We start from the raw sequence: 22,564 nt of genomic DNA, 5'->3' as shown, positions 1-22,564 counted from the left end.
GTGATGGAAGTCCAATCAGATTTTTGTATGTTTCTGTAACATCGGCATGCTTTTATGAAATAAACATTTCCACTCGCTGAAGCATGGATCGTAGAAGCCACTATGCAGCGCGTTGTCACGTAACTACTCAAAAATAAACATTGAACATTTGTGTTGTGAACCTGTGCAGTGTGTGTGCCTGGACATTCATTCGCAGGCACAACTGTTAAAGTGCAGGAAGCAAGCCACAATGCACCACAAAGTTCCGCGTCAATTCCCATCTGCAGAATAATCTTTCTGTTCTGTTAAAGAAACCCTTGTCACCCTGATAATATTGTAAATTAATATTGAAAATAATATTGATCACCCAGATAATATTGTAAATTACGTTGTAAGTAAATGACCCCTTTTTGCAGTGTTCCTGTAAAGACATCGCCAGACATTCCCATAACATTCGTAAGCTCTAGTAATAGGTTTTTACCGTTTCAACTGGTACAAAAACTGACACCTTTATACAAGGCATCATGTTTGCAATAACCACAACACAAGCAGTCAAAATGCGAACAAAAAGAAACAACTGATGATGATAATGATATGCACTGTCCTTGAAGTTGATTGGTCCACACCCGAGACAGCTTTTCTTTGAGCCTAGTCTCCATTGGTGTTGGACCAGATGACGCAAAAGTTTTGAACTGGGAAATAGCTTTGTTTTGGGTGACCACCACGCAATTCCGTCGGTGGGTTGTGGGCAGTCAAGGGGCCACTCGGGAAAAAAATATTCGAAATCTCTCGTGCGCTCACCTTCACCAACCCACAATGCCCAGCGGCAAGCATGCCCACTGCCTGCCCAGTGTGAGTAGACCCTCATCGAGCAGTGAATTGACCGGTGGGCTATACATGTACATTCAGAGCGCCCGTGGCACAGCGTGTGGCAGTTGAGCCATCATTTTGTTATTTCTGTTGTATTTTACACGGTGAAGGATGGGTTTTGTTCAAGGGTATGGACAACATCGCGAATGATCATGTGATTGATAAGTGGGTGATCGAGGCGATGGTTTTCTTAACCTCATCATCTTTAGAAGCCTCGTTATTTTAACGATGACTCGCAACGATAACACTGGTCAACGCACTTTTTCTGGCACAAGGTATTCCAACGGTTTTAAGGTAATTTTGGGGTGCTGATTCCAAATCTGGCATCAGTTTTTGTCTATCACATCAGGTTTTTGAGATATATAATATTGCATTTTCAATAAAAACGGCAGAAGAAAAATATTAAATAAATGTGGATATCTATATAAAATGATATTATAAACACTGTCCTAAAAATACAGCACCGTATTTTAACACTAAAGCAGTCACTGACTCGCAACAACTTGCACTCATAAGTGACGGAGTTAATTTCGGGTAAAATCAATGAAAATGGGGTATGCCGATAGCATAAAATGAGATGTGATAGAGCAAATCTGAGATCAGATTTGGAATCGGCACCTGAAATTAGTCTAAAACAGCTGCAAAAGTCCAGGCCAGAAAAAAAAATGTTTGTTGACCAGTGTAATTGCAAAGCCCGTCACGTGGGCACATGTTTAACAATCATCGGGCGCGCGTGCGGCGTGGCACGAGTTCATTTGGAGTGAACGCGGAAAGACGTAGCGTGGTGGGTGTACAGATGTGGCCATGCCCACCACCAACCAGCAGTGTTTTCAATAAATGGCAACCTCGGCGTAGTGGACGTTGGGTGGCGAATGAGCCATTGTCGTCCCTTTGGGCATCTGAACCAGGAACAGACGACAACGCACGGCAAGAGACACGCACAGCTTCAACATCGCGGCGAGCGAGTTAACACCCTCCTACCCGCCCAATAAAAACAAACATTCTCTGGAGGTGGCTCTGAGGTCAGGGCACATCGTGGGTTCTAATCTATGTTTCGGTCCACCTGTGATGAAAGATTGGGTTGTTCAAGGTGTTGTGAGTTGATGGTTTCAGCCACAACCAAAAACTTACGTTACATTAAGTTCCGTAATGAAATTGGTTCAATTCCATCTCGGAGAAATGTCAATCGTATTTGACCGTCATCAGGGACATTACTATAAAATGCAGAGTGGTTGGGGAAATTCCACCCTCTACTTTGTGGCCAATATGCCACCTCAGAGTATGTATTTATACTGCAGGAGAAATACGAAGAGCTACAAAGCTCTTTTTCACATGTCCAGTAGGGGCACAGGGTAAGAAAGTTACAACAAAAAGTATAAAAACACGATAGGAGCGCAGTTGCAACAGCTCTCTCGCTGGATCAGCAGCTCCACTGTTGGATTATATTTTTTCCGCCTGAGGACGACCGCTTGTGTCGCGATCGAAACATCGTGATTTATTTTATTTTCTACCTACGTGACTTTCCCGATAGAACCAAAGAGTATGGATTCCTGCTGTCGCGAAAGCTCCACATCAAGATTAAAACTAAACGATGTTTTATCTTACCATTCTACCCTAACTGAGCTATTACCTGCTTTTTCAGAAGCGACATAGCCACACATTTTTGGCAATATAAAAGTATGAAAAATAAGAATAGGTTTTACCCTTTCTGGCAATAGAACTCGAGAGAATATTAATAAGTACAACTGTTTTTTGTCTTATATTTTAATTAAAGTGTTATACTTACCTGTAATGTAGCAATGGACGGTACCATTTTTACAAATACGTAATAAGTGATTGTACGTTACCTCACGTTATCACTTCCGGTGATCATTAACTCACGGTGAGTATGTGTAAGACCAATTCTACACCAAATGTAGCACTTTTACTGGGTGGTAACATCTGGATTGCAGGGACTGTACAGTGTGTGCTAACCATTATACCACCGCAGCATCCTCTGATAAAGTAAAGTAGGAAAAATAAATAATACGTTTACACATTTCCCCAAAAACTAACTCATTTCAAGAAGGCGTGTATATATAGGGAAACGCGCATGCAGTCAATGTTTAAACTAATTTCTAACAAATGCTAAACGCTCAACAGAATATTCATAAGGGGACGTCCATAAATGACGTCACGCGATTTTGGACGATTTTTGACCCCCCCCCCCCCCTCGTCACACGGCGTCACAAAAAGTCAGACCCCCCCCTCAAATATGACGTCACAAAGCTCTGCCCCCCCCCAAAAAAAAACATGCTTCAAATCGCTTTAAACTATTGTCATTATAGTGCGTATTTAATGTGGCGCTGCACTCTGATATTGTAGGAGAAAACATGTATTAAAAAGTATATTGAATTAAGTAGAACGTGTTGTCTATATTTATTTAAAGCTGCGCATTTTGATGTGACGTCACATTTCTCACCCCCCCCCCCCATCGCCACACATCGTCACAAATATCTGACCCCCCCCCCCCCTAGGTGCGTGACGTCATTTATGGACGGCCCCTAAGGGGGAGGCCTGGGGGACATGTTCAGCCGTAATTGCTTACCTCACTCGCTGCTGATTTATAGGGGACGCTGTAAGTTACATCGAAATCTGCAAATGAAAACGAGACGTTTCAGGTTATAGTTCATTCTTGTTCGTGTCATTTAAAAGCAATGCTCGTGCGTACAGGTGTTGTATTTTTTTTTTGGCCCACCCCTCCTTTTAAAACCAAAATGTAACAGCGTATAATTCGCATACATTGAAAATACATCTTACACGCTCAATTGTATGCACGTATCCAAAGCCCTTTAAAATCAACGTGTATTTAGTGCATTTTAAGAGGCATTAGTCTCTTAGATATACATAGCACTTAGAGATGGGACATTGAAAGAAAAAAATATCAAAATATTGAACACTCGACATTTGCGATGAAGATATTTACGTGACGCAAAAGATCAGAACGAAAACATCGCCGTAGTTGTAACGTTCGATCAGCTTATGGAAAAATTCAAGAGCGATGTTTATCATTGAATAAAAAAGATTAATGAATGCCACTCGATGTGTGGTCAAACATAATTATTAATATACATGTTTAAAAAATATATAAAATACAATGTCACAAGGCTATCGTAAAATGATCTACACCAAAACCGCAATCCTAATTGTACGATTAAAAATACGTCAGATATTTTACTGATGTACACAGTGTTGTGCAAACATAGATAACAGGCAACAGCATGAACACTAAATGACCCGAAAATGAAAATTACATTTTATGTTGCATTTTATGTCATTTTCATTAAGGATCTCAAAGCGCTGTACAGGGCACATAGCATCAGCAGTAGACACTCAGCGTAAACATAAATGTTATACATAGTAGAGGAATTTTTGGGTTAGATCGCGTAAATATATAAATGTTTCGTTAAACCCGTCACCACCCGACACAGCCAACTAGTAAGGGTTGTCACGTGAACAGAACGTGCCAATTCGTCACTAGTACAGCACACCGGTTGTGTGTTGGAGAGCCAAGCTACAACATTTACAATCTGAGTGGGTGGTGGCGGGTTTAACGACACATTTATATTTTTACGCGATCTAACCCAAAACAACTCTATTACGGATGATATTGGTCGCGAAAGCCTACATGTTAAAATAAATATTGTAAATATATTTTAAGAATCATTTACTAAAATGTGCCCACTTTCGCCAGATTTCGGAAGCTACAGAGATTTGAGTCTGGGATAGTTGCTTGTGTAGTAGAGTTACCCACTCGATGTTCACAAACTGGGAGAGCAAATCGTTAACAAGGTTTTCCCGCTCAAAATAACGGTCAGGGTCTCACAAGCTGTGAGAGCTGACCGTAAACAAGGTTTTCCCGCGCGAGCAAACGGTCAGGGTCAGATAGATGTGCGGCTTGGGATAGAGCAGCTTCCACAGTCATCGAAGCTCACTGACCATTTGCGGTTCAACCTGCAAAAGCTGTCTGAGGCTCGTGATGCGGCGATCGAAAATTCCGCTTCCCGCCAGCGGGCAAATTCGAGGTTGCAGGCCCCTCGCACGTCCGTGCATCGGTGGGCTCCAGGTGATATGGCGTGGCTTCATTGCCCCCAGGTGCCGGTGTCCACATCGGCTAAACTCCTAAAACCATGGCGAGGTCCGGTTGAGGTGGTCCAGGTAATGCGCCCACAGTGTGTTAAGATACGTTGGGAACAACGGCGCTGGTTCGTGCACCCCTCTCGTCTGAAGCCATTTATTGCTCCGCGCGGCTCTGCGTCACACTCAAAACACGAGGGCCGAGCGTGTGATATGCCCGACGAGCCGGATGTCGCCCCGTTGGTACCTAATCCACAGCGCAGACGTCTCATTCCTCCTGCAGATGATGCGGGACTGAGGGAGCCGTGCGAGCCACGAGTCTCTGCACGAAGGCCCCGGGAGCCGACCAACATGTTTGCCAGGATGCCTGACCCGTCTACAACAAGAGTCTCTGCAAAGAGACCTTCTGACCCACCCAACATGTTTGCTAGGATGCCTGACCCGCCCAACATGTTTGCCAGAATGCCTGACCCACCCAACATGTTTACCAGGATGCCTGACCCGCCCAACATGTTTGCCAGGCTGCCCGACCCGTCTGCTTCAAGGGTCCCTGCAGAGAGGCCTCTCCTGCCCCTGCTGACATTTTTGCCAGGATGCCTGGTCAGCCTGCAGCCCGGAAAGGGGCACCCATCCCCTACGACGGGCCCGCGAAATACACACGGGCTAGATCGCGTCGGTTTTCTTGATTGCCCATCATTTTTTTTGCGGCAGCTGAATGCTGCATGCGTTGTGCGTCGCGAATGTCGTTATTTGTGATTGGTTCTGACCATGTACATATGTTGCGTTGTTGATGGGGGGGTATTTATAGTGGGTGTTCCTGTTCTTGTTGGATGTTCCTGTTGTTGGATGTTCCTGTGCTTGTTGGATGTTCCTGTTCTTGTTGGATGTACCTGTTCTTGTTGGTTGTGGCACACACACACATTGATTCATTGATGGGGATTTTCTGCTTGTAACAGCCAGGACGGCTGAGGCTTCCGAAGGGGAGGGTGATGTAGTAGAGTTACCCACTCGATGTTCACAAACTGGGAGAGCAAATCGTTAACAAGGTTTTCCCACTCAAACTAACGGTCAGGGTCTCACAAGCTGTGAGAGCTGACCGTAAACAAGGTTTTCCCGCGCGACCAAACGGTCAGGGTCAGATAGGGTGAATTGGGATCGAAAAGCAGATTGGGAACGACCAATCACAGGGTTCCACAAGGTGGCCGGGGATTGGACAACCCGGCCACGAACAAGTATAAAGCCAGAGCGCTCAGAGCTCTGGAGGAGTTCGACTACACGAAGACCCAAGACGGCGGAAGAAGCCTAGGACCTTGGACCAAGCCCTCCAGCCCTTATAAGGGCTAGGGTTCAGAGTAACCAGTGGTCGGGGAGACATCTCCCTAGGTCCAGTCAGAGGACACTGAAAGAGCAGGCTATTAAGTAGCCTGTAGGATACGGGGGCTTGTACGTTCTGAGTGCATAGGCACTGTGTTAATAAGACGAAATAAAGTGTGTGCTACAAAAGACGTTGAAGAGTCCGTCTGTACAACACTACACTTGCATTGGTGACCAACGCACTCGCTCTGCTTTTTGCGGATAAAATGGATCGCGTTTAAAAAAAATATTCATCCCAATACGCCACTGGGTTGTCCGTCGTTAATGGGTATAACGTCATTATCACTCCTATTATCCGAGATTTGTAGTTGTTGCTGCATATAAGTCGAGAGGCAAATTCATCATTCGATCCGTTATCTTCAATGTTTGCCGCCGATGGATAAGATGTGTACATTAAAAATAATCCTGCGGATAACAGGATTTGCTAAATTGGTCTTAATATTTTACTATTTAAATTCTTAGTTTGTTTCATCAGGTATGGCCCACTGAGCTATACAGCTCTTTTTTCAAAAGCGACCTGGCCACTAATGACAGCTCAACAAAGTGGCTTATCGTGGGGAAATGTACAAGCAGCCAAATACTCTAAACGCGTGTTGTTAACGGATGTGGAGGGATAAAGCTGAGTGTCCTGAGAAAAATTCACGCGAGCACGGGGAGAACACACAAGCTCCGATTATACAGCTGGCATCAGGGTCGAGATCTGCCCCACGACCTCCTGTACACCTGGCAAGGTAATTAACATTTCGCCACCACGACTGCCCAGAGAAAAGTCTACATCGTGTTATGGTTGTTATTGTTTGACGTGCATCCCACTGGGATTTTTGCACACATCGTTGAAATGCGGTGTTTTTTTCTGGAAGACCTTGATGATTTTTCCTGGATTTTTTTCTGTTGCGTGTAGTCACTTTAAGATGTTTCTTGTTCATGTTTTTGTTTTATTGCGGTTGCACCCGAGTCAAGAGCCGCACGGCTCACGGGGTTATACCTAATAAATGGAACTGAAATGAAACTGAAAGAGGAGTCCCTGTGTATGAACTACAAGTAATGTCTTGCTTAAATGAGCATTGAGGGGTGCAACACGTGCCGTTTACAGAGCTGATCCAGTGGCTGGAATCCCACATTCCCATGGTGGGAGGCGAGTCTCCCCTTAACCAACCCATACGTTTTTTTCTTCTTGGTTCTTTCGGTAAAGTCACGTAGAAGGGAAGTAATAAAATAATAAAAATAAAACATAATAAAATAATTCTCACGACGTTTCGGCCACAACGCAAGCAGCCGTCCTCAGGTGAAAGCCTCGACAGACCTGGTTTTCACCTGAGGACGGCTGCTTGCGTTGTGGCCGAAACGTCGTGAGAATTATTTTATTATGTTTTATTTTTATTATTTTATTACTTCCCTTCTACGTGACTTTACCGAAAGAACCAAGAAGATGAATCCCTGCAGTCACGAACGCTTTAAATCGAAATTCAACCATACGTTGATACTCCCATGAACGACTGCAGAGAGAGAATGGGCCGAGTCCAACCCCCATCTGGACTTGAACTCATGTCCTTCTAATTGTGAGGTGCTTTTTTTTAACCGCAGAGCTACCTGACACATCGTTTTCTTAGAATCTGATTTAGTTTTATTTCCGCTGCAAAAAGTAAGTTCCTTATCCAGCAACAAACCGCGCAGGTCCTGAAGGGCTTTCCGGTGGCAAAGAGGAAGTTGATCGCTTGATTCGGAACACACTACATTTGTGAACATGTTTTAGTTTTCTTTCTCTGCATGTACATATATATGCAGAATAATGTTTACGTGTTCCATGTTTTAGAACTGAAAACATTAAAAAAAATTGATCTTTAGATATGTTATGTATGTATATGAACAGGCGGTTGTCACATCTGATGGGACAGCTGCATCCCCACCAACCCACAGTGACTCGTGTGGTGAAGTATGGTTAAATAACTTCCCATCCGGCAGCCGATTGACAAACGGCGTGCCGATAGCTGACACCGAAAGAGATCATCACTCGCAAAGTAGTTTACCTGACAAGGCAAATAGCCAGCCTTACTGGCAATGTGGTAAGGGGCCGTCCATAAATGACGTCACGCGATTTTTGACCCCCTTCAAATATGACGTCACAAAGCCCTGCCCCCCCCCCCCAAAAATAAAACATGCTTCAAATCGCTTTAACCTATTGTCATTGTAGTGCGTATTTAATGTGGCGCTGCACTCTGATGTTGGAGGAGAAAACATTTATTAAAAAGTCTATTTAATTAAGTAGAACTTGTTGTCTATATTTATTTAAAGTTGCGCATTTTGATGTGACGTCACATTTCTCAACCCCCCCCCCCCCGTCACACATCGTCACAAATGTCTGACCCCCCCCCCCCCCTAGGTGCATGACGTCATTTATGGACGGCCCCTAAGCTGTACTGGTATTGCTGAGATCTTCACTCATAACTCTCACTGGAATTTGAGAGCTTTGCTCAAATTATAGACCAGTGGTTCTTCACCTTTATTGCAGCATTGCACCCCTTTGTTTATGAATCGTTGAAAAACATGTGTAATGTTCGTAGCTACATTTAGGTTTGGTGAAACAAAGTAAGTTGTACCTACATGCCCATGCTCACATCGTGTTTCGATGATTTACCTTCTAAAAATAAAAATCTGGCCATGTCTCGCACGCCCCCCCCAGAAAGGGCATCTGGCACCCAACCGGGCGTGCGTGCATCCCAGGCTAAGAAGAAGAGGAACCACCGTTGTAGAGAGAGACAGAGAGAGAGACAGAGAGAGCGCGCTACCATTGATTGTGATCTCTGCGCATGTCAGCGCAGCTTCTGGTTGCGCCGCACCGACAGTGTCGTAAACAATCGGAGGGACGTCCCCCGAACTCCTGGCGTGGTCCGCGCTGTTTGTGTTCGAGCGCTGATTTTTGCTCCTCTGTTGGAAAACAACACGTTGTTGGCGGCGTTTATAGGCATACACGTGGGAGCTTAATTTAAGAATAAGCAGCCGAAACATACCCCCCCCCCCCTCCTTGTATTTGCTAATCAGACATCAACACATTTTCGCAAAAAAAAAATCTGCGCGCAAAATGGACACTCGTCAGCGCATAAACGTGGCTCCATATAAGGCTGCAATATTTCCCATGGTCACGTCCACTCACCCACTAGCTGCCTCCCACCGTATTTTGACTCCACCCACTACTAAAAGCCCCCCCCCCCCCACCCAGTGTCAACTCCATCCAGCACTCGGGTAACCTCACCCCACTGCCCGTAGAAACGTATCGTGGAGGTCAAGGCGCACGGTCAGAATGTTTTTTTGGAAAAATAGAAGCAGGATATGCTGATTTCGCGAAATCTTCAGGTCACGGCAGCGTATGTGTAAATTTAGAGCCAGGTTCGTGTGGTGGTGGTTGTGGTGGCAAATTTATTTTTGTGAAATGCTTTGTAAAAAAGTGCATTTGCCTAGGTCGTCAACAGTGGGATAATTTCCAGTGAAATGTGTTACGACTGATTGGTCAAGATGTGCATCTGGCCCGTACAATTGCCAACTAAATTTATATATAAAAGTTATATGGAATATAGCGTTATAATGTTGAGGTTTTAGAGTTACAGTTAAGGTGTATGATAGTAATGTTATACTCCAGAATAAAATATTTGTTGGAATAAATATGAATACAGTTGACTGTTATTTATCTGCGGCCGGGTTATCTGTTTTGCCAATTATTTGTGCTCATTCAGGCGTTCATGCTCCTTGGAGTTTGGTCAAGGAGCTTAAACCATCACGCGAACTTCGGTCATCCTCGCAGCAGTAGCTCTTGGCTCAACCGTCGAACAAAGGCGGTGGTCACCGCATCGCGTGATGCTTTCAGATGCGCTTCTGCGGCCGTCTGGAACGCTCTCCCTTCCGATATTAAGAAGCCACTGGGAGCTATGCACTTTTAAATCGTCATCTAGTTGACAAACTCATTTCTTTAGAACTGCTTCTTGTTGTTTAGTTTGTTGTTCAGGCCACTGCACCTCCAATGAGCATGGTTGCCTACGTACCAATGCGAAATAAGTTCAACACTCACGTGCGCGAGCTAATTTAATTGAAATATATTAATGGTGGCTCGATTTTCAGGGGGTCAGTTTACGAGTGCCCACGTGACCACAAAACGTTGGAAAAGAAACGGATAATGTTTAAGAGACAAAAACGCAGATGACCCATTCTACATCTTCACATTATACTATGTATATAATAATAGTAATACTATGTATATTGCAATACCTTAAATTACAGGGTTTTGTTTTAATAATTTATGTATGATTATCTTGGACACTCCTTCCCTTCATTGTCCTGGATAATTGTGGGTTGACTAGTCATTTTTGAGTATGTACTTTTGGCTGATAAGGTTTGATTGCTAATAAAAATTGCGGCAAGCTTTGAATATTATTCAAATGTCAACTTTCTCGTGTTTTAGTCATTATTAGTGTTTATAGTGTATGCAGTGTACAGTTAGTCTTATGATACACCACAAGCGGAATGCTGCCAATGTGAAATTCATTAATATACTAGACTTTGGGGCCGTCCATAAATGACGTCACGCACCTAAGGGGGGGGGGGGTCAGACATTTGTGACGATGTGTGACGAGGGGGGGGGGGGTTGAGAAATGTGACATCACATCAGAATGCGCAACTTTAAATAAATATAAATAACAAGTTCTACCTAATTAAATATACTTTTAAGAAATGTTTTCTCCTACAACATGAGAGTGCAGCGCCACATTAAATACGCACTACAATGACAATAGTTTAAAGCGATTTAAAGCATGTCTTATTTTTTGGGGGGGGGGGACAGAGCTTTGTAACGTCATATTTGAGGGGGGGTCTGGCTTTTTGTGACGCCGTGTGAGAAAGGGGGGGGGGGGTCAAAAATCGTCCAAAATCGCATGACGTCATTTATGGACGGCTCCTGTGTTTGGAAAGCGCTTGTTCAATTCGATCGCCCTGGTCGGCAGCTGAAAGAACGGTCAAGTATATTAAACCCCCCCCTCCCCAGTTCTGTCCATATTGCACAGGGGTTGACAACCGAGATAACAAGCAGAGGCATCTTCGTTTCCAATTTCGGTAACAAAAACTCAACTATTTCAAGAGCCGCAATGCAGACGTGAATCATGTGTCACGAAGCAGTCCCCTTGAAGAGCCGCGTGCGGCTCTGAAGCGGCACGTTGCCTACCCCCTGATGTAGCTGTTACTAATGGCTCCACCACATCTTCAATGGGCCTATGTGACGCGATCGAGTGTGGTTACTGATACCTCCAGATATTTCTGCTCGGGCTCTGGTTCCGATGTTGGATCGATAGACTCGTAAATAGCCAGAGGCAGTTTCACCGACTTGTAGGCGTGCTTCCCTTTGTTCGAGGTTGAGTCCGGTTTGTTGCCGCACTGTTGTTTGAACACGAAGTGTTAATACGCATACACATTGGGCCACGTTTAAATCTCGTCAATCAACCTTAACTGCATTTAGCCCCGTGTTTATTGATCTATAAATCAGCGTCTATTTATCAAAGAATGTGACGACGAATTGGGCCTCAATACATCTGGATATCTGTGAAAAAAAGCTTTATCGCTCATCGGATTCCTCCAGTTATAAATCAAGATTCTGATTCAATCGTGATGGGTCATCATCAGCCCTGCCCACTTTCACAAAACCACGCCCACTCAACCACTAGCCCCTCCATCTACAGGGAGTGGCCACGTGGCCACGTACACTGCCCAGGTAGCCCCGCCTACTACTCGGGTAGCCCCGCCCAGGTCGCTTTTGAAAAATAGCTCCATAGATCAGTGGGCCTTACCTGGCCATACAATAAAAACACTTTCTGAATACAACGTTAGAATGCGGTTTTCCACGCCGTACAGATTTAAGGTAAAGTCGAAGGTGGTGCCCTGATATTTCATTGCTCACGCCACTGCTAGGGAAAGGGCGTCTACGAGAGGGAGTTCGAGGCATGTTGGCCTGCATCTTGAAAGAGGTGGAAATACCCACACTCTACCCCACCACACGCTACCCGCCAATCCACTAACTGTGGTTGTTACCCTTTTGTACTTCTGTGTTGATAGTGGTGAGGGATTTATGACATTTTGCGAATTTGTTTTCAATTGTCATGCCGGGACATGTTTAACTGACGACCTCTGGATTGTAATTTTCGTGTGCTAACCATGACACGATGGCAGTCATGTCCCGCCTATCAACACCCGGCAGATGAAAAATAAGTTCATACCTCAATGGGCTTTACCTGGTAAGATAAACAACAACAAAATATGTTATTTGTATATATTTTTATTGGTTTGTTTATCTTTCCTATACTTTTCACTCCTATCGTGTTTTTGTATTGTCTGTTGTTGTAACGTTCTGACCCCGTGCCCCTCCTGGACATCTGTGAAAAAGAGCTTCATAGCTCATCGGATTCCTCCTACAGTATAAATAAAAATTCTTAAGTGGCCTATGGACCACAAAGTGGAGGGTGGCACTTTCCTACCCAGGCTACATATGGTAATAATGTCCACGATGACGGTCAAATCGATTTTTTTTTATCTCAGAGATGCAATTTTACCAATTTAATAATGGAACTAAATGTACCCTAACAGTCTTTTGTGTGTTGCTGAAATCATCAACTCACAACACATTGAGAACCCAATTTTAATCACAGGTGGACCGAAACCTGGATTAAAACCGAGGCTCTGTGCTCCGACCTCAGAGCCACCTCCAAAGGACTGGGTCTTTGTTTAAATCGCTCGCTGTGATGTTGAAGCTGGGCACGTCACTTGCCGTGCGCTGTTGTTGTCGATGTTGTTGTTGCTGTTTAGATGCCAAAAGAGGAAGCTGCCAACAATTACTTTGTAGCTCATCGGATTTCTCCTGGCAGTATAAATAAAGAATCTGATTGGCAGTTTTCCGCGCGGTGGAGTAACGTGTGAGCATTCCCACAACGTCCAAGAGTGGGGTCAAAATACCCTTGAACGGTTCTCTCAAGCAACCTCTAGCAGTGGCGTGAGCATTGCCAGGACTCTCTCAACCTTCAGTTTCATCGCAATACGTCCACGTGAGCGTGAGTGGCTTTGCGAATGAACGAGACACTGACCCTGATCTTCCGTTGCTTCCAGGCGTAGCAGGCAGCCCCGCACGCGATCGCTGTGCACACCACCAACACGGAGATGTACACTGGGATGAGGTTCACCCCAGATCGTCCTGCAAAGAGGGGCAGATCCTAACTCATGCTGCCAGGTGGGTAAAATTACAAAGCAGGCAAACAACGTGTGAAAAGCTAAAAAACGTGTGGTATTGTTGATGGAAGTGTGTGGAGCTGGGGGTAACAGACTGGGAATATGGATATGTTTAAGAAAATAAATCTAAACTGGCTGTCTAGCAGTAAACTGCACGGTAGCTAAAGTTTAACTTGGTTAAATTTTGATTTAAAGCTTTCGTGACTGCAGGGATTCATCTTCTTGGTTCTTTCGGTAAAGTCACGTAGGTAAAAAATAAAAATTAAAATAATAAAGTAATAAAAATAAAACATAATAAAATAATATAATAATATAATATAATAAAATAATAAAATAAAATAACAACTATTTTATTATGTTTAATTTTTATTATTTTATTATTTCCATTCTACGTGACTTTACCGAAAGAACCAAGAAGATTTAACTTGGTTAATTACATCTTTCCAATGATTGCTCAATTTGAATCCATCATCTCGGTTGAAGTTGTGTCTAGGGCGAGTGCTGGCAATTCCACTGACACGAAGAGAACGCGCATGGATCGGAGCACCAACACGTTTACGGACATCGGTTTTCGTGACTTAGGATGGAGTTTTCGTGACCTAGGATGGAGTTTCCGTGACTTAGGATGAAGTTTTCGTGACCTAGGATGGAGTTTTCGTGACTTAGGATGGAGTTTTCGTGACTTACGATGGAGTTTTCGTGACTTAGGATAGAGTTTCCGTGACTTTGGATGGAGTTTTCGTGACTTAGGATGGAGTTGTTTTGCTGCCAGTGGACACGACTGACGACACAGCGGTCACCGTGGTAATGAGAGGACAATGCACCAGAGGAGGGGGGACGATGACATAAGCTCGTGCGTGAGGCGAGACGAATTGTGGCATCTTTGGGGCCTTGGGGGAGTAATGGAAACGTGGGAAGGCCCTTCATCCAGCAGTGGATTTTTGGAACAAGGCTGATAATGTTTTTCCTTTGCGCTGTTTCTTACCATTCAGACACCGTGGATGAGACTATTATGACGCGTATATGTGTAACGTTTACACTTTAAATCGAATATAATTACCTTCTTTTGATGAAGGCGTGGTTGAAGAAAAATGTGGCGTTGTGCTGGACGATGGACGATCTGTTGCATAATAGTTTTAAATAGCATAATAATAATAATCAACACACGTAATGGTCTAATTCCTGTTGCAGTACTGCTTCTGGCATATGCAGCCTCCAGCCCATGTCTATTTCTCTATACTGGCTCAAGCATTATAGTTAAGAACCATCTGAGCATTTATTACGGTCACTCTTTTTGTTTTTAAGGGAGGGGGGTAGTGTACGATAACGGCGGCCCAATGTGTGAGAGCACGGGGTTGTGATGAAACCGGGAAGACGAGTGACACATTTCAATCACGGCTAACATCAGCGGCGAGCGACGCCCCAACCGGTGCACGGTCCCGTCACGAATCCGCGCTGATCACCGCGGCGAAGTCTGCTCAAGCGACCGCCACGTTGACGTGGAGTAGAGAGGCCTTTGTCCAGCAGTCGGATCAAGGGTTTTAATATTATACAGCACGGCGTTTGTTTTACGCGCAATATATATCTACGTTTTCTTTACACTGTCAATGTGCTCGATCCATTTGCTATATCCAATAATACCAAAAGGTTGTGGGGTGCTGTTAGCATGAATGATGCCGCTATATAAAATGAAAGTAGTATTATCATCATGAAGCCTGAGATGGACACTGATGAGTACAATTGAGCAGACACCGAACACTACGGAACGACGCGCAGAGAGGCGAGTACTGGGAATTTCACTGAGACACAGTGGCAACGTGCGGATCACAGAAAAAAAAATTCCGAGACCTCGTCGTGATTTAAGGTCGAAGGACTGATTGCCAATGGACAAAATCGACGAAAGGGGTCACACAGCACTGACCGCACCTAATAAGATGTCCAGCACGGAGGTGGAACTATAAGGTTAGCTAATGTGTGATACGAGATGGATTGTGGCACCTCGAGTCCTCGGTAGATATATTTTAGTCCTCTTTTGAAAACCCATCTCTTTAAACTGGCCTTCTCTTTAGTTTGATCGGTTGCCCTTGTTCGGTTTTTGTTTCCTGCTTCTCATGCATTGCACATTTGGATCCTAAGATGGAATACGCATTATACATTCGAATTAGTATTATTATCGGGAAAGTAACGACAATTTGGGATGACATGCATCCAGCAATGGATATAACCCGATTAATAATGATGATGATGGTATTCCTCTGGCTATTTCTATTTAAACACCATACTAGTATGAATGCTAAAATGTGCAAAGTTTACTCGTTAAAGACAAAGAATTACCTGCATTTGCTGTAGTCGTGGGGGAAGCAAGAGTTGACTTAGTGGTGGCGCGTGGACGATCTATTGCATAATACATTTTTAAATTCATGTTGAAACATATCATGGTCTTAATCCAGTTGTGGCACTCGCATTGGTATGTGCAGTGTGCAGTACATGTCGACTATTTTGTTTGAAGCGCTATGGCCAGGAACGATCTGAACAGTTTTTGAAAACCGGAACAATTTGAACGGGCGGTCTGAGAATGGCGGCACGATGGTGAGAACACTGGCTAATAAACCGCGAAGCCCGAGAATATAATTACCTTCTTTTGATGAAGGCGTGGTTGACGAAAAATGTGGCGTTGTGCTGGACGATGGACGATCTGTTGCATAATAGTTTTAAATATCATAATAATAATAATCAACACACGTAATGGTCTAATTCCTGTTGCAGTACTGCTTCTGGCATATGCAGCCTCCAGCCCATGTCTATTTCTCTATACTGGCTCAAGCATTATAGTTAAGAACCATCTGAGCATTCATTACGGTCACTCTTTTTGTTTTTAAGGGAGGGGGGTAGTGTACGATAACGGCGGCCCAATGTGTGAGAGCACGGGGTTGTGATGAAACCGGGAAGACGAGTGACACATTTCAATCACGGCTAACATCAGCGGCGAGCGACGCCCCAACCGGTGCACGGTCCCGTCACGAATCCGCGCTGATCACCGCGGCGAAGTCTGCTCAAGCGACCGCCACGTTGACGTGGAGTAGAGAGGCCTTTGTCCAGCAGTCGGATCAAGGGTTTTAATATTATACAGCACGGCGTTTGTTTTACACGTAATGTATTCCTACGTTTTCTTTGTCACTGTCCATGTGCTCTATCCATTTGCCATATCCAATACTATCGAAATGTTGTGGGGTGCTGTTAGCACGAATGACGCCACTATATAAAATGAAAGTAGTATTATCATCATGAAGCCTGAGATGGACACTGATGAGTACAATTGAGCAGACACCGAACACTACGCAACGACGCGCGGAGAGGAGAGTGCTGGGAATTTCACTGAGACACAGTGGCAACGTGCGGATCACAGAAAAAAAAATTCCGAGACCTCGTCGTGATTTAAGGTCGAAGGACTGATTGCCAATGGACAAAATCGACGAAAGGGGTCACACAGCACTGACCGCACCTAAAAAGATGTCCAGCACGGAGGTGGAACTATAAGGTTAGCAAATGTGTGATACGAGATGGATTGTGGCACCTCGAGTCCTCGGTAGATATATTTTAGTCCTCTTTTGAAAACCCATCTCTTTAAACTGGCCTTCCCTCTTTAGTTCGATCGGTTGCCCTTGTTCGGTTTTTGTTTCCTGCTTCTCATGCATTGCACATTTGGATCCTAAGATGGAATGCGCATTATACATTCGAATTAGTATTATTATTGGGAAAGTATCGACAATTTGGGATGACATTCATCCAGCAATGGATATAACACGATTAATAATGATGATGATATTCCTCTGGCTATTTCTATTTAAACACCATACTAGTATGAATGCTAAAATGTGCAAAGTTTACTCGTTAAAGACAAAGAATTACCTGCATTTGCTGTAGTCGTGGGGGAAGCAAGAGTTGACTTAGTGGTGGCGCGTGGACGATCTATTGCATAATACATTTTTAAATTCATGTTGAAACATATCATGGTCTTAATCCAGTTGTGGCACTCGCATTGGTATGTGCAGTGTGCAGTACATGTCGACTATTTTGTTTGAAGCGTTATGGCCAGGAACGATCTAACCAGTTTTTGAAAACCGGAACAATTTGAAGGGTGGTGTGAGAATGGCGGCACGATGGTTAGAACACTGGCTAATAAACCGCGAAGCCCGAGTTCCAATGCCAGCCATAGATAAGATCAGGGATAAGCAGCTTCTCAATCAGTTGCGGGCCTCTCTGCTTTAAGAACCCACACTGACCAGCGTGGTGAAGTATGGTCAAACTTCCCCCACGATCACATGGTGCGGGGTGGCCTTTATCCAACAGTAGATTGGCAAAGGTCTGAATTGTGTTGTTGTTCGTGTTGTAGTAATTGTGCTTTGCATCGATAAGTTGAGTGTCAGGTGAGTGTCAGGTGAGTCGAGCGTGCCGCGTGGTACGTTGAGGAGTTGGTGATGGACAAAGGTATTTGCTAAATTATTTGTGTATTATTACTTATGTTCATAGATACGAGTTTAAATTGCCTTGGGTGTTAAAGTGGGTGAGGCTGGATTCCATTGCCTATTGGAGGAAAGCGCCTCCTCTCGGACTATTGGTTCATATATGTCGACGTCGTAAATCCAGCTTCTGCCACTCATGAGTAGGTTTGCAGCTTCAAAAAAAGTTCACGATATGACGATTATCATGCTATAGTTTCTTGTAACCTTGTAAATATTTTTAACATTTTATTGAATATATTTATGCCTTTCTTTATGACGTGAACGCTCCCCAATTGCAGGTCACTAAACACAAGCCGGCCACGAGTCTTATCATGCCAACTTGACAATCTATAATCTCTACGATCCACGTACTTCCTATTCCGCGCAAAAATAATTACATTTATTCCGAACACTATCAATTATTTATTTTACAAAAAAATGTTCCACGAAGCAGAATGATAAATTAATAGCTTGTTTACAATTGCAATTGCAGACAATTGAGACAAAATAACCACGACGTAACAATATTTTTGCAAGCAATATAATTATTGTGTATCTCCTACTGTATGATGGATCGTAGTATATCCATATGGTGGAAACCATGACCGTAAGAATGCACTCACAATTGTGTCAGCTGGGGCATTTGCTTGACGTTTGACATTTTTGAGTCTTGGTTCCACCAAAGGCGACTGGCTAGCACGTTTGTGTTTCACTTGTGAAGGAGTGTAACAGGGAACTTGTGGATTTACGCCTCCGCTATGTTTTTTTATATTAGTGTTGAAGTCTTAAACGTGGAGAAAAACGTTTCAGAATCATTCGTAACCTAAAGCTGTGTCCAGGTGTCGTAATGTAGCTTCATTTTCGTGCATTACCTCGGATTATGTTGACTTTCGTCTCGTAGAATTTCTGGAGATTGTTCAGCTCACACAGGTAAAGTCCTGCATCTTTCTTTTGGAGTTTGTGAATGAGAAGTGAATTGTTATAATCGATGGAGTGTTTTTTTCCACTGGTGGTGTTGACGGGGTAGAATGGTTGTCCTGGTAGAGCAAAGTGCCATTCAACGCTTCCAGTGATTCTGCTTTCAGAATTGCCTTGGCAGGGAATCGAGATTTTTGTTCCAACTTTAGCCTCAAGAATGTTGTTCGTCTTAACACCTGCAGACATACATAAGCACATATCACCAACATTGCTTTAATAATCAAACTCCGTGTGCCCCTTTGTCTCAGGCGCCCAAATGTCTGCAAAGCTCAACTCAGACACTTGGTGGGCCGGCAGCCCCTCCATCAGCCCCGCCCACTTTTCAAGAGCCACGCCTACTCACCCACTAGCCCCGCCCACACAGTGACGCTTTCTGATCTTGGCCACACCCTCTACTCCACCTACACTCACTGCTCACGTAGCCCTGCCCACTACTCACGCCGTCCCGCCCACACTCCAAATAGCCCCACCCAGTGCTCAGGTGGCAAGATGTTAACTCCCTCGCCTAGTATACAGGAGTTCGTGAGTTCGGTCCCGACCTTGATACCTGCATATTTGGAGTGTGCATGCCTCTATCCTCGTAGTGGCATGAATTTTTCTCCGGGTCCTCCGGTTTTTCCCTCCACATTTAGAATCAGTAGGCTTTAAGGGTAGTTAGCTTCTATAAATATCCGCATGATAAGCCACTTTGTTGAGCTATCATTGGTGGCCAAGTCACGTCTGAAAAAACGCAGTATACTTAAGTGGGCATTACCTAGTAAAATATAAAAATATTTTAGATAAAATAGTTGATGTTGTGACGTGTCCTACGCAAAGTCCACTTCCTGTCCTTAACAGTTTGAACTTTGATAATTGTTTTTTTACCATTTTATCTGGCAACAAAACTGACACCGTTTTTACAAGGAGTCATGTTTGCATTGACCACAATACCTGCAGTCGGAATGCAAACAAAAAACACAACTCTGATAATGTATGCACTGTCCTTGAAATTGATTGGTCCACACCCGAGACAGCTTTCGTTAGAGCCTAGTCTCACATGGTGTTGGACCAGATGACGCTGAAAGGCGCACAACTCAAGGACAATGCACTATCAGAGTATGAGAGCTCGGGGTAAGCATTTACACCATTGGAACCTCATTTGCCAGTAGCAAAATATGATAATTGGTTTTTTACCCTTTTATCTGGCAATAAAACTGACACCTTTTTTACAAGGAGTCATGTTTGCATTAACCACAATACCTGCAGTCGGAATGTGGTCAATGCAAACATGACTCCTTGTAAAAAAGGTGTCAGTTTTGTTGCCAGATAAAAGGGTAAAAAAACAATTATCATATTTTGCTACTGGCAAATGAGGATCCAATGGAGTTTGAACAATATCACGAACCTGGGTATGTTCTCTAATATATGCGTTCCGCATTATGTCTTTTAAAGTAAACTAAAGTGTTTACATCTCTCCGTGCTTTTCTGTGCACTCTTCAGCTTCTGTTCCACTTGTTTTGTTCATGACCATCTTTACAACCCACATGTCACAGCAGGTCGTATGCACTGATTCAAATCTATCTTCTGGAGTGACAACTGCGTTATTTTTTTATACTAAATATGTAAAACTAAAATTAAATATGCCAGAGCCCTTCAGTGCACAGCACATGCACAAGACGTTTGGCAGGAAACTCCCTACAAGCTATGCTGCTGATGCCAAAGGACATCACAAGCTCAGCACATCACCTCCCGTCCAGCGGCACACGTGTGGACTGACTTGAAACTTTATCTTTTTCTCTCCCAACTTTTAGTGTTTTCTGATTAATTGAGTAGTCGAACGGATAATCGGGAGAGTAATTGGCTCCTTGAACAGTCGTATATCATAGCATTACTAAGTTGTAATGATTACATCTTCTGTGTCATTGAACCAGCATCAGTTTAACAGATTAATAAAGAAAACGCGTTGAGACTTTTGTTAAATGTTGTGCCTTTTCTGAGATTGTGTCAAGTGCGCGTGTTCAATTGCATAATCCATAACTTACCTTTTATTAGTCGAATCGATGTATCCGTATACTTGTCACGGGAGCGTTGTTCCTGACATGACCATTCACATCTATGCAATATAGTTGTTTCCCACTGAGGATCTTCAATGGTCATGGAAGCGTTTTTGTTGTCAATGTATTTGGTGTAGCCTATTTCTTTTTTACGAGAATTAATCTGTTCCCAAACATTATTATAGAGTGTATACCATAGAATGTCGCTACCAGTTCCTTGGCAGTCTGTCCGACAGGGCAGCAGGAAAGTTTGATTATGCTTCGCGAGGGCGTTACCATTGCCTGGAAGGCGTGACAAAAATAAAATAAAACACACCAACATTTAACATCACGTACATGCTGGTAAGAAACACGTACAATGTTACCTTAAAGATACATTTAAAACATATAAATGATTTACATAAATTACACGATCTTTGTTACCATATCCATTTTTGTTGCTATTATCAAACTAAGGTGACACTCGGGTGAGCTGGATAGCGCACGGGACTGCTGATCCAGAGGTTGTCAGTTCTATCCAATGTCACGACGATTAGAACAATGGGCACGATTGCTAACTTCCCCCCTGCCTCTGCTTACCCCGAACTTTGATCGTTTTATTCATACTTGAGGAATCCGATGAGCTATAAAGCTCTTTTTTTACAGAAGTTCAGTAGGGGGCTATGGGGTCAGAAATTTACAACAACAGCAACAAACAATGCGAAAACACGATAGGAGTTCAAAGTGTAGGAAGGTTCAGCACAATCATTTACTTAAAGCTGTCGCTGGCAGATCGGATTTCAGATATCAGTTGGTAGCGGGCATCGGGTAGCACCTCCACTGATGGATTATTGGGCAATACCTGGCTTTCCGATGGCGCAGCCTGCCCCCAAGGCACCTTGTGATGAGTGAATGAGAGAGTTGGTTTCGTTGCAAACTGGCGAGTGTCATTGGATAACTCCTCTCAAGATGCGTTCATCGGCACAAAACAAAGTTCCCACCACTGATCATTTTCGACCGTACTTGACATTTGCCCTTTTTCAATATACATTTAATACAATAAAACATATAATTGCTATCCCGTTTGCGCTATCGGTCTTGTGTCATGAGAAGTATCCATTCGAATGTCTCGCAAGGGAGTGCCAACTGCTCTCGTTAGAGTACGATCCACAGAAAGTGAGTTCACAGAGTTACCTCTAAGTGACCTGGTTCACGTAATTGACCCGTAGTACCTTCCCCCCCACTCCTTGTATGAGTAATTGTCCTCACCTGCCAGTAACACCTATGTTTTTTAATCCTCAGCGCTGGAATTAATGGAATTAAGTGCAGGCATGGGTGACCAAGTTGAGGCCATCATCTCACGGGCAGCAGCGTTGATGTAACGTACCACTCACGACAGCAGCCCACAGAGCGACGAGACAGGCGGCACTTGGTCCAGAGCACGACGCGGCCATGCCCAGGGAGACCGCTCTCGACGGA

The 22,564-nt window shown here is 43.9% G+C and overlaps 1 protein-coding gene across 5 annotated transcripts; it reads right to left on the bottom strand.

The window, feature by feature from the left end:
* Nucleotides 1-108: 108 nt before the first annotated feature.
* Nucleotides 109-22,564, bottom strand: LOC133356904 (uncharacterized). 5 transcript variants are annotated; one of them, XM_061574583.1, is made up of 11 exons: nt 22,473-22,564; nt 21,095-21,388; nt 18,968-19,249; nt 16,229-16,288; nt 15,928-15,987; nt 14,654-14,713; nt 13,452-13,558; nt 11,626-11,754; nt 9,126-9,264; nt 3,437-3,483; nt 109-1,748 (listed from the first exon to the last, which is right to left on the bottom strand). In XM_061574583.1, the coding sequence occupies exons 1-11, from the start codon at nt 22,537-22,539 to the stop codon at nt 1,680-1,682; spliced, it is 1,314 nt and encodes a 437-aa protein (XP_061430567.1). In that variant the 5' UTR covers nt 22,540-22,564; the 3' UTR covers nt 109-1,679. The 5 variants fall into 5 exon arrangements, with proteins under 5 accessions (XP_061430567.1, XP_061430568.1, XP_061430569.1 ...); XM_061574584.1 differs by lacking the exons at nt 15,928-15,987; nt 16,229-16,288; XM_061574585.1 differs by lacking the exons at nt 14,654-14,713; nt 15,928-15,987; nt 16,229-16,288.

Source organism: Lethenteron reissneri, chromosome 56 (genome assembly GCF_015708825.2).
Source record: "Lethenteron reissneri isolate LAM-NWPU_2019-01 chromosome 56, ASM1570882v1, whole genome shotgun sequence".
In the NCBI taxonomy this organism is placed as follows: domain Eukaryota; kingdom Metazoa; phylum Chordata; class Hyperoartia; order Petromyzontiformes; family Petromyzontidae; genus Lethenteron; species Lethenteron reissneri.
This window is presented reverse-complemented; position numbering and strand designations above follow the sequence as displayed.

What these genes read in the sequence shown, in the direction of transcription:
- LOC133356904 (XM_061574583.1), bottom strand. Translation starts at nt 22,539, where the DNA reads ATGGCCGCGTCGTGCTCTGGACCAAGTGCCGCCTGTCTCGTCGCTCTG. An exon ending in CACGCCTTCATCAAAAGAAG is followed by an intron (nt 13,559 to 14,653) that starts GTAATTATATTC and finishes CCCTCTTTGCAG; the next exon opens with GACGATCTGGGGTGAACCTC. An exon ending in CGCAGAGATCACAATCAATG is followed by an intron (nt 3,484 to 9,125) that starts GTAGCGCGCTCT and finishes TTTCATTTGCAG; the next exon opens with ATTTCGATGTAACTTACAGC.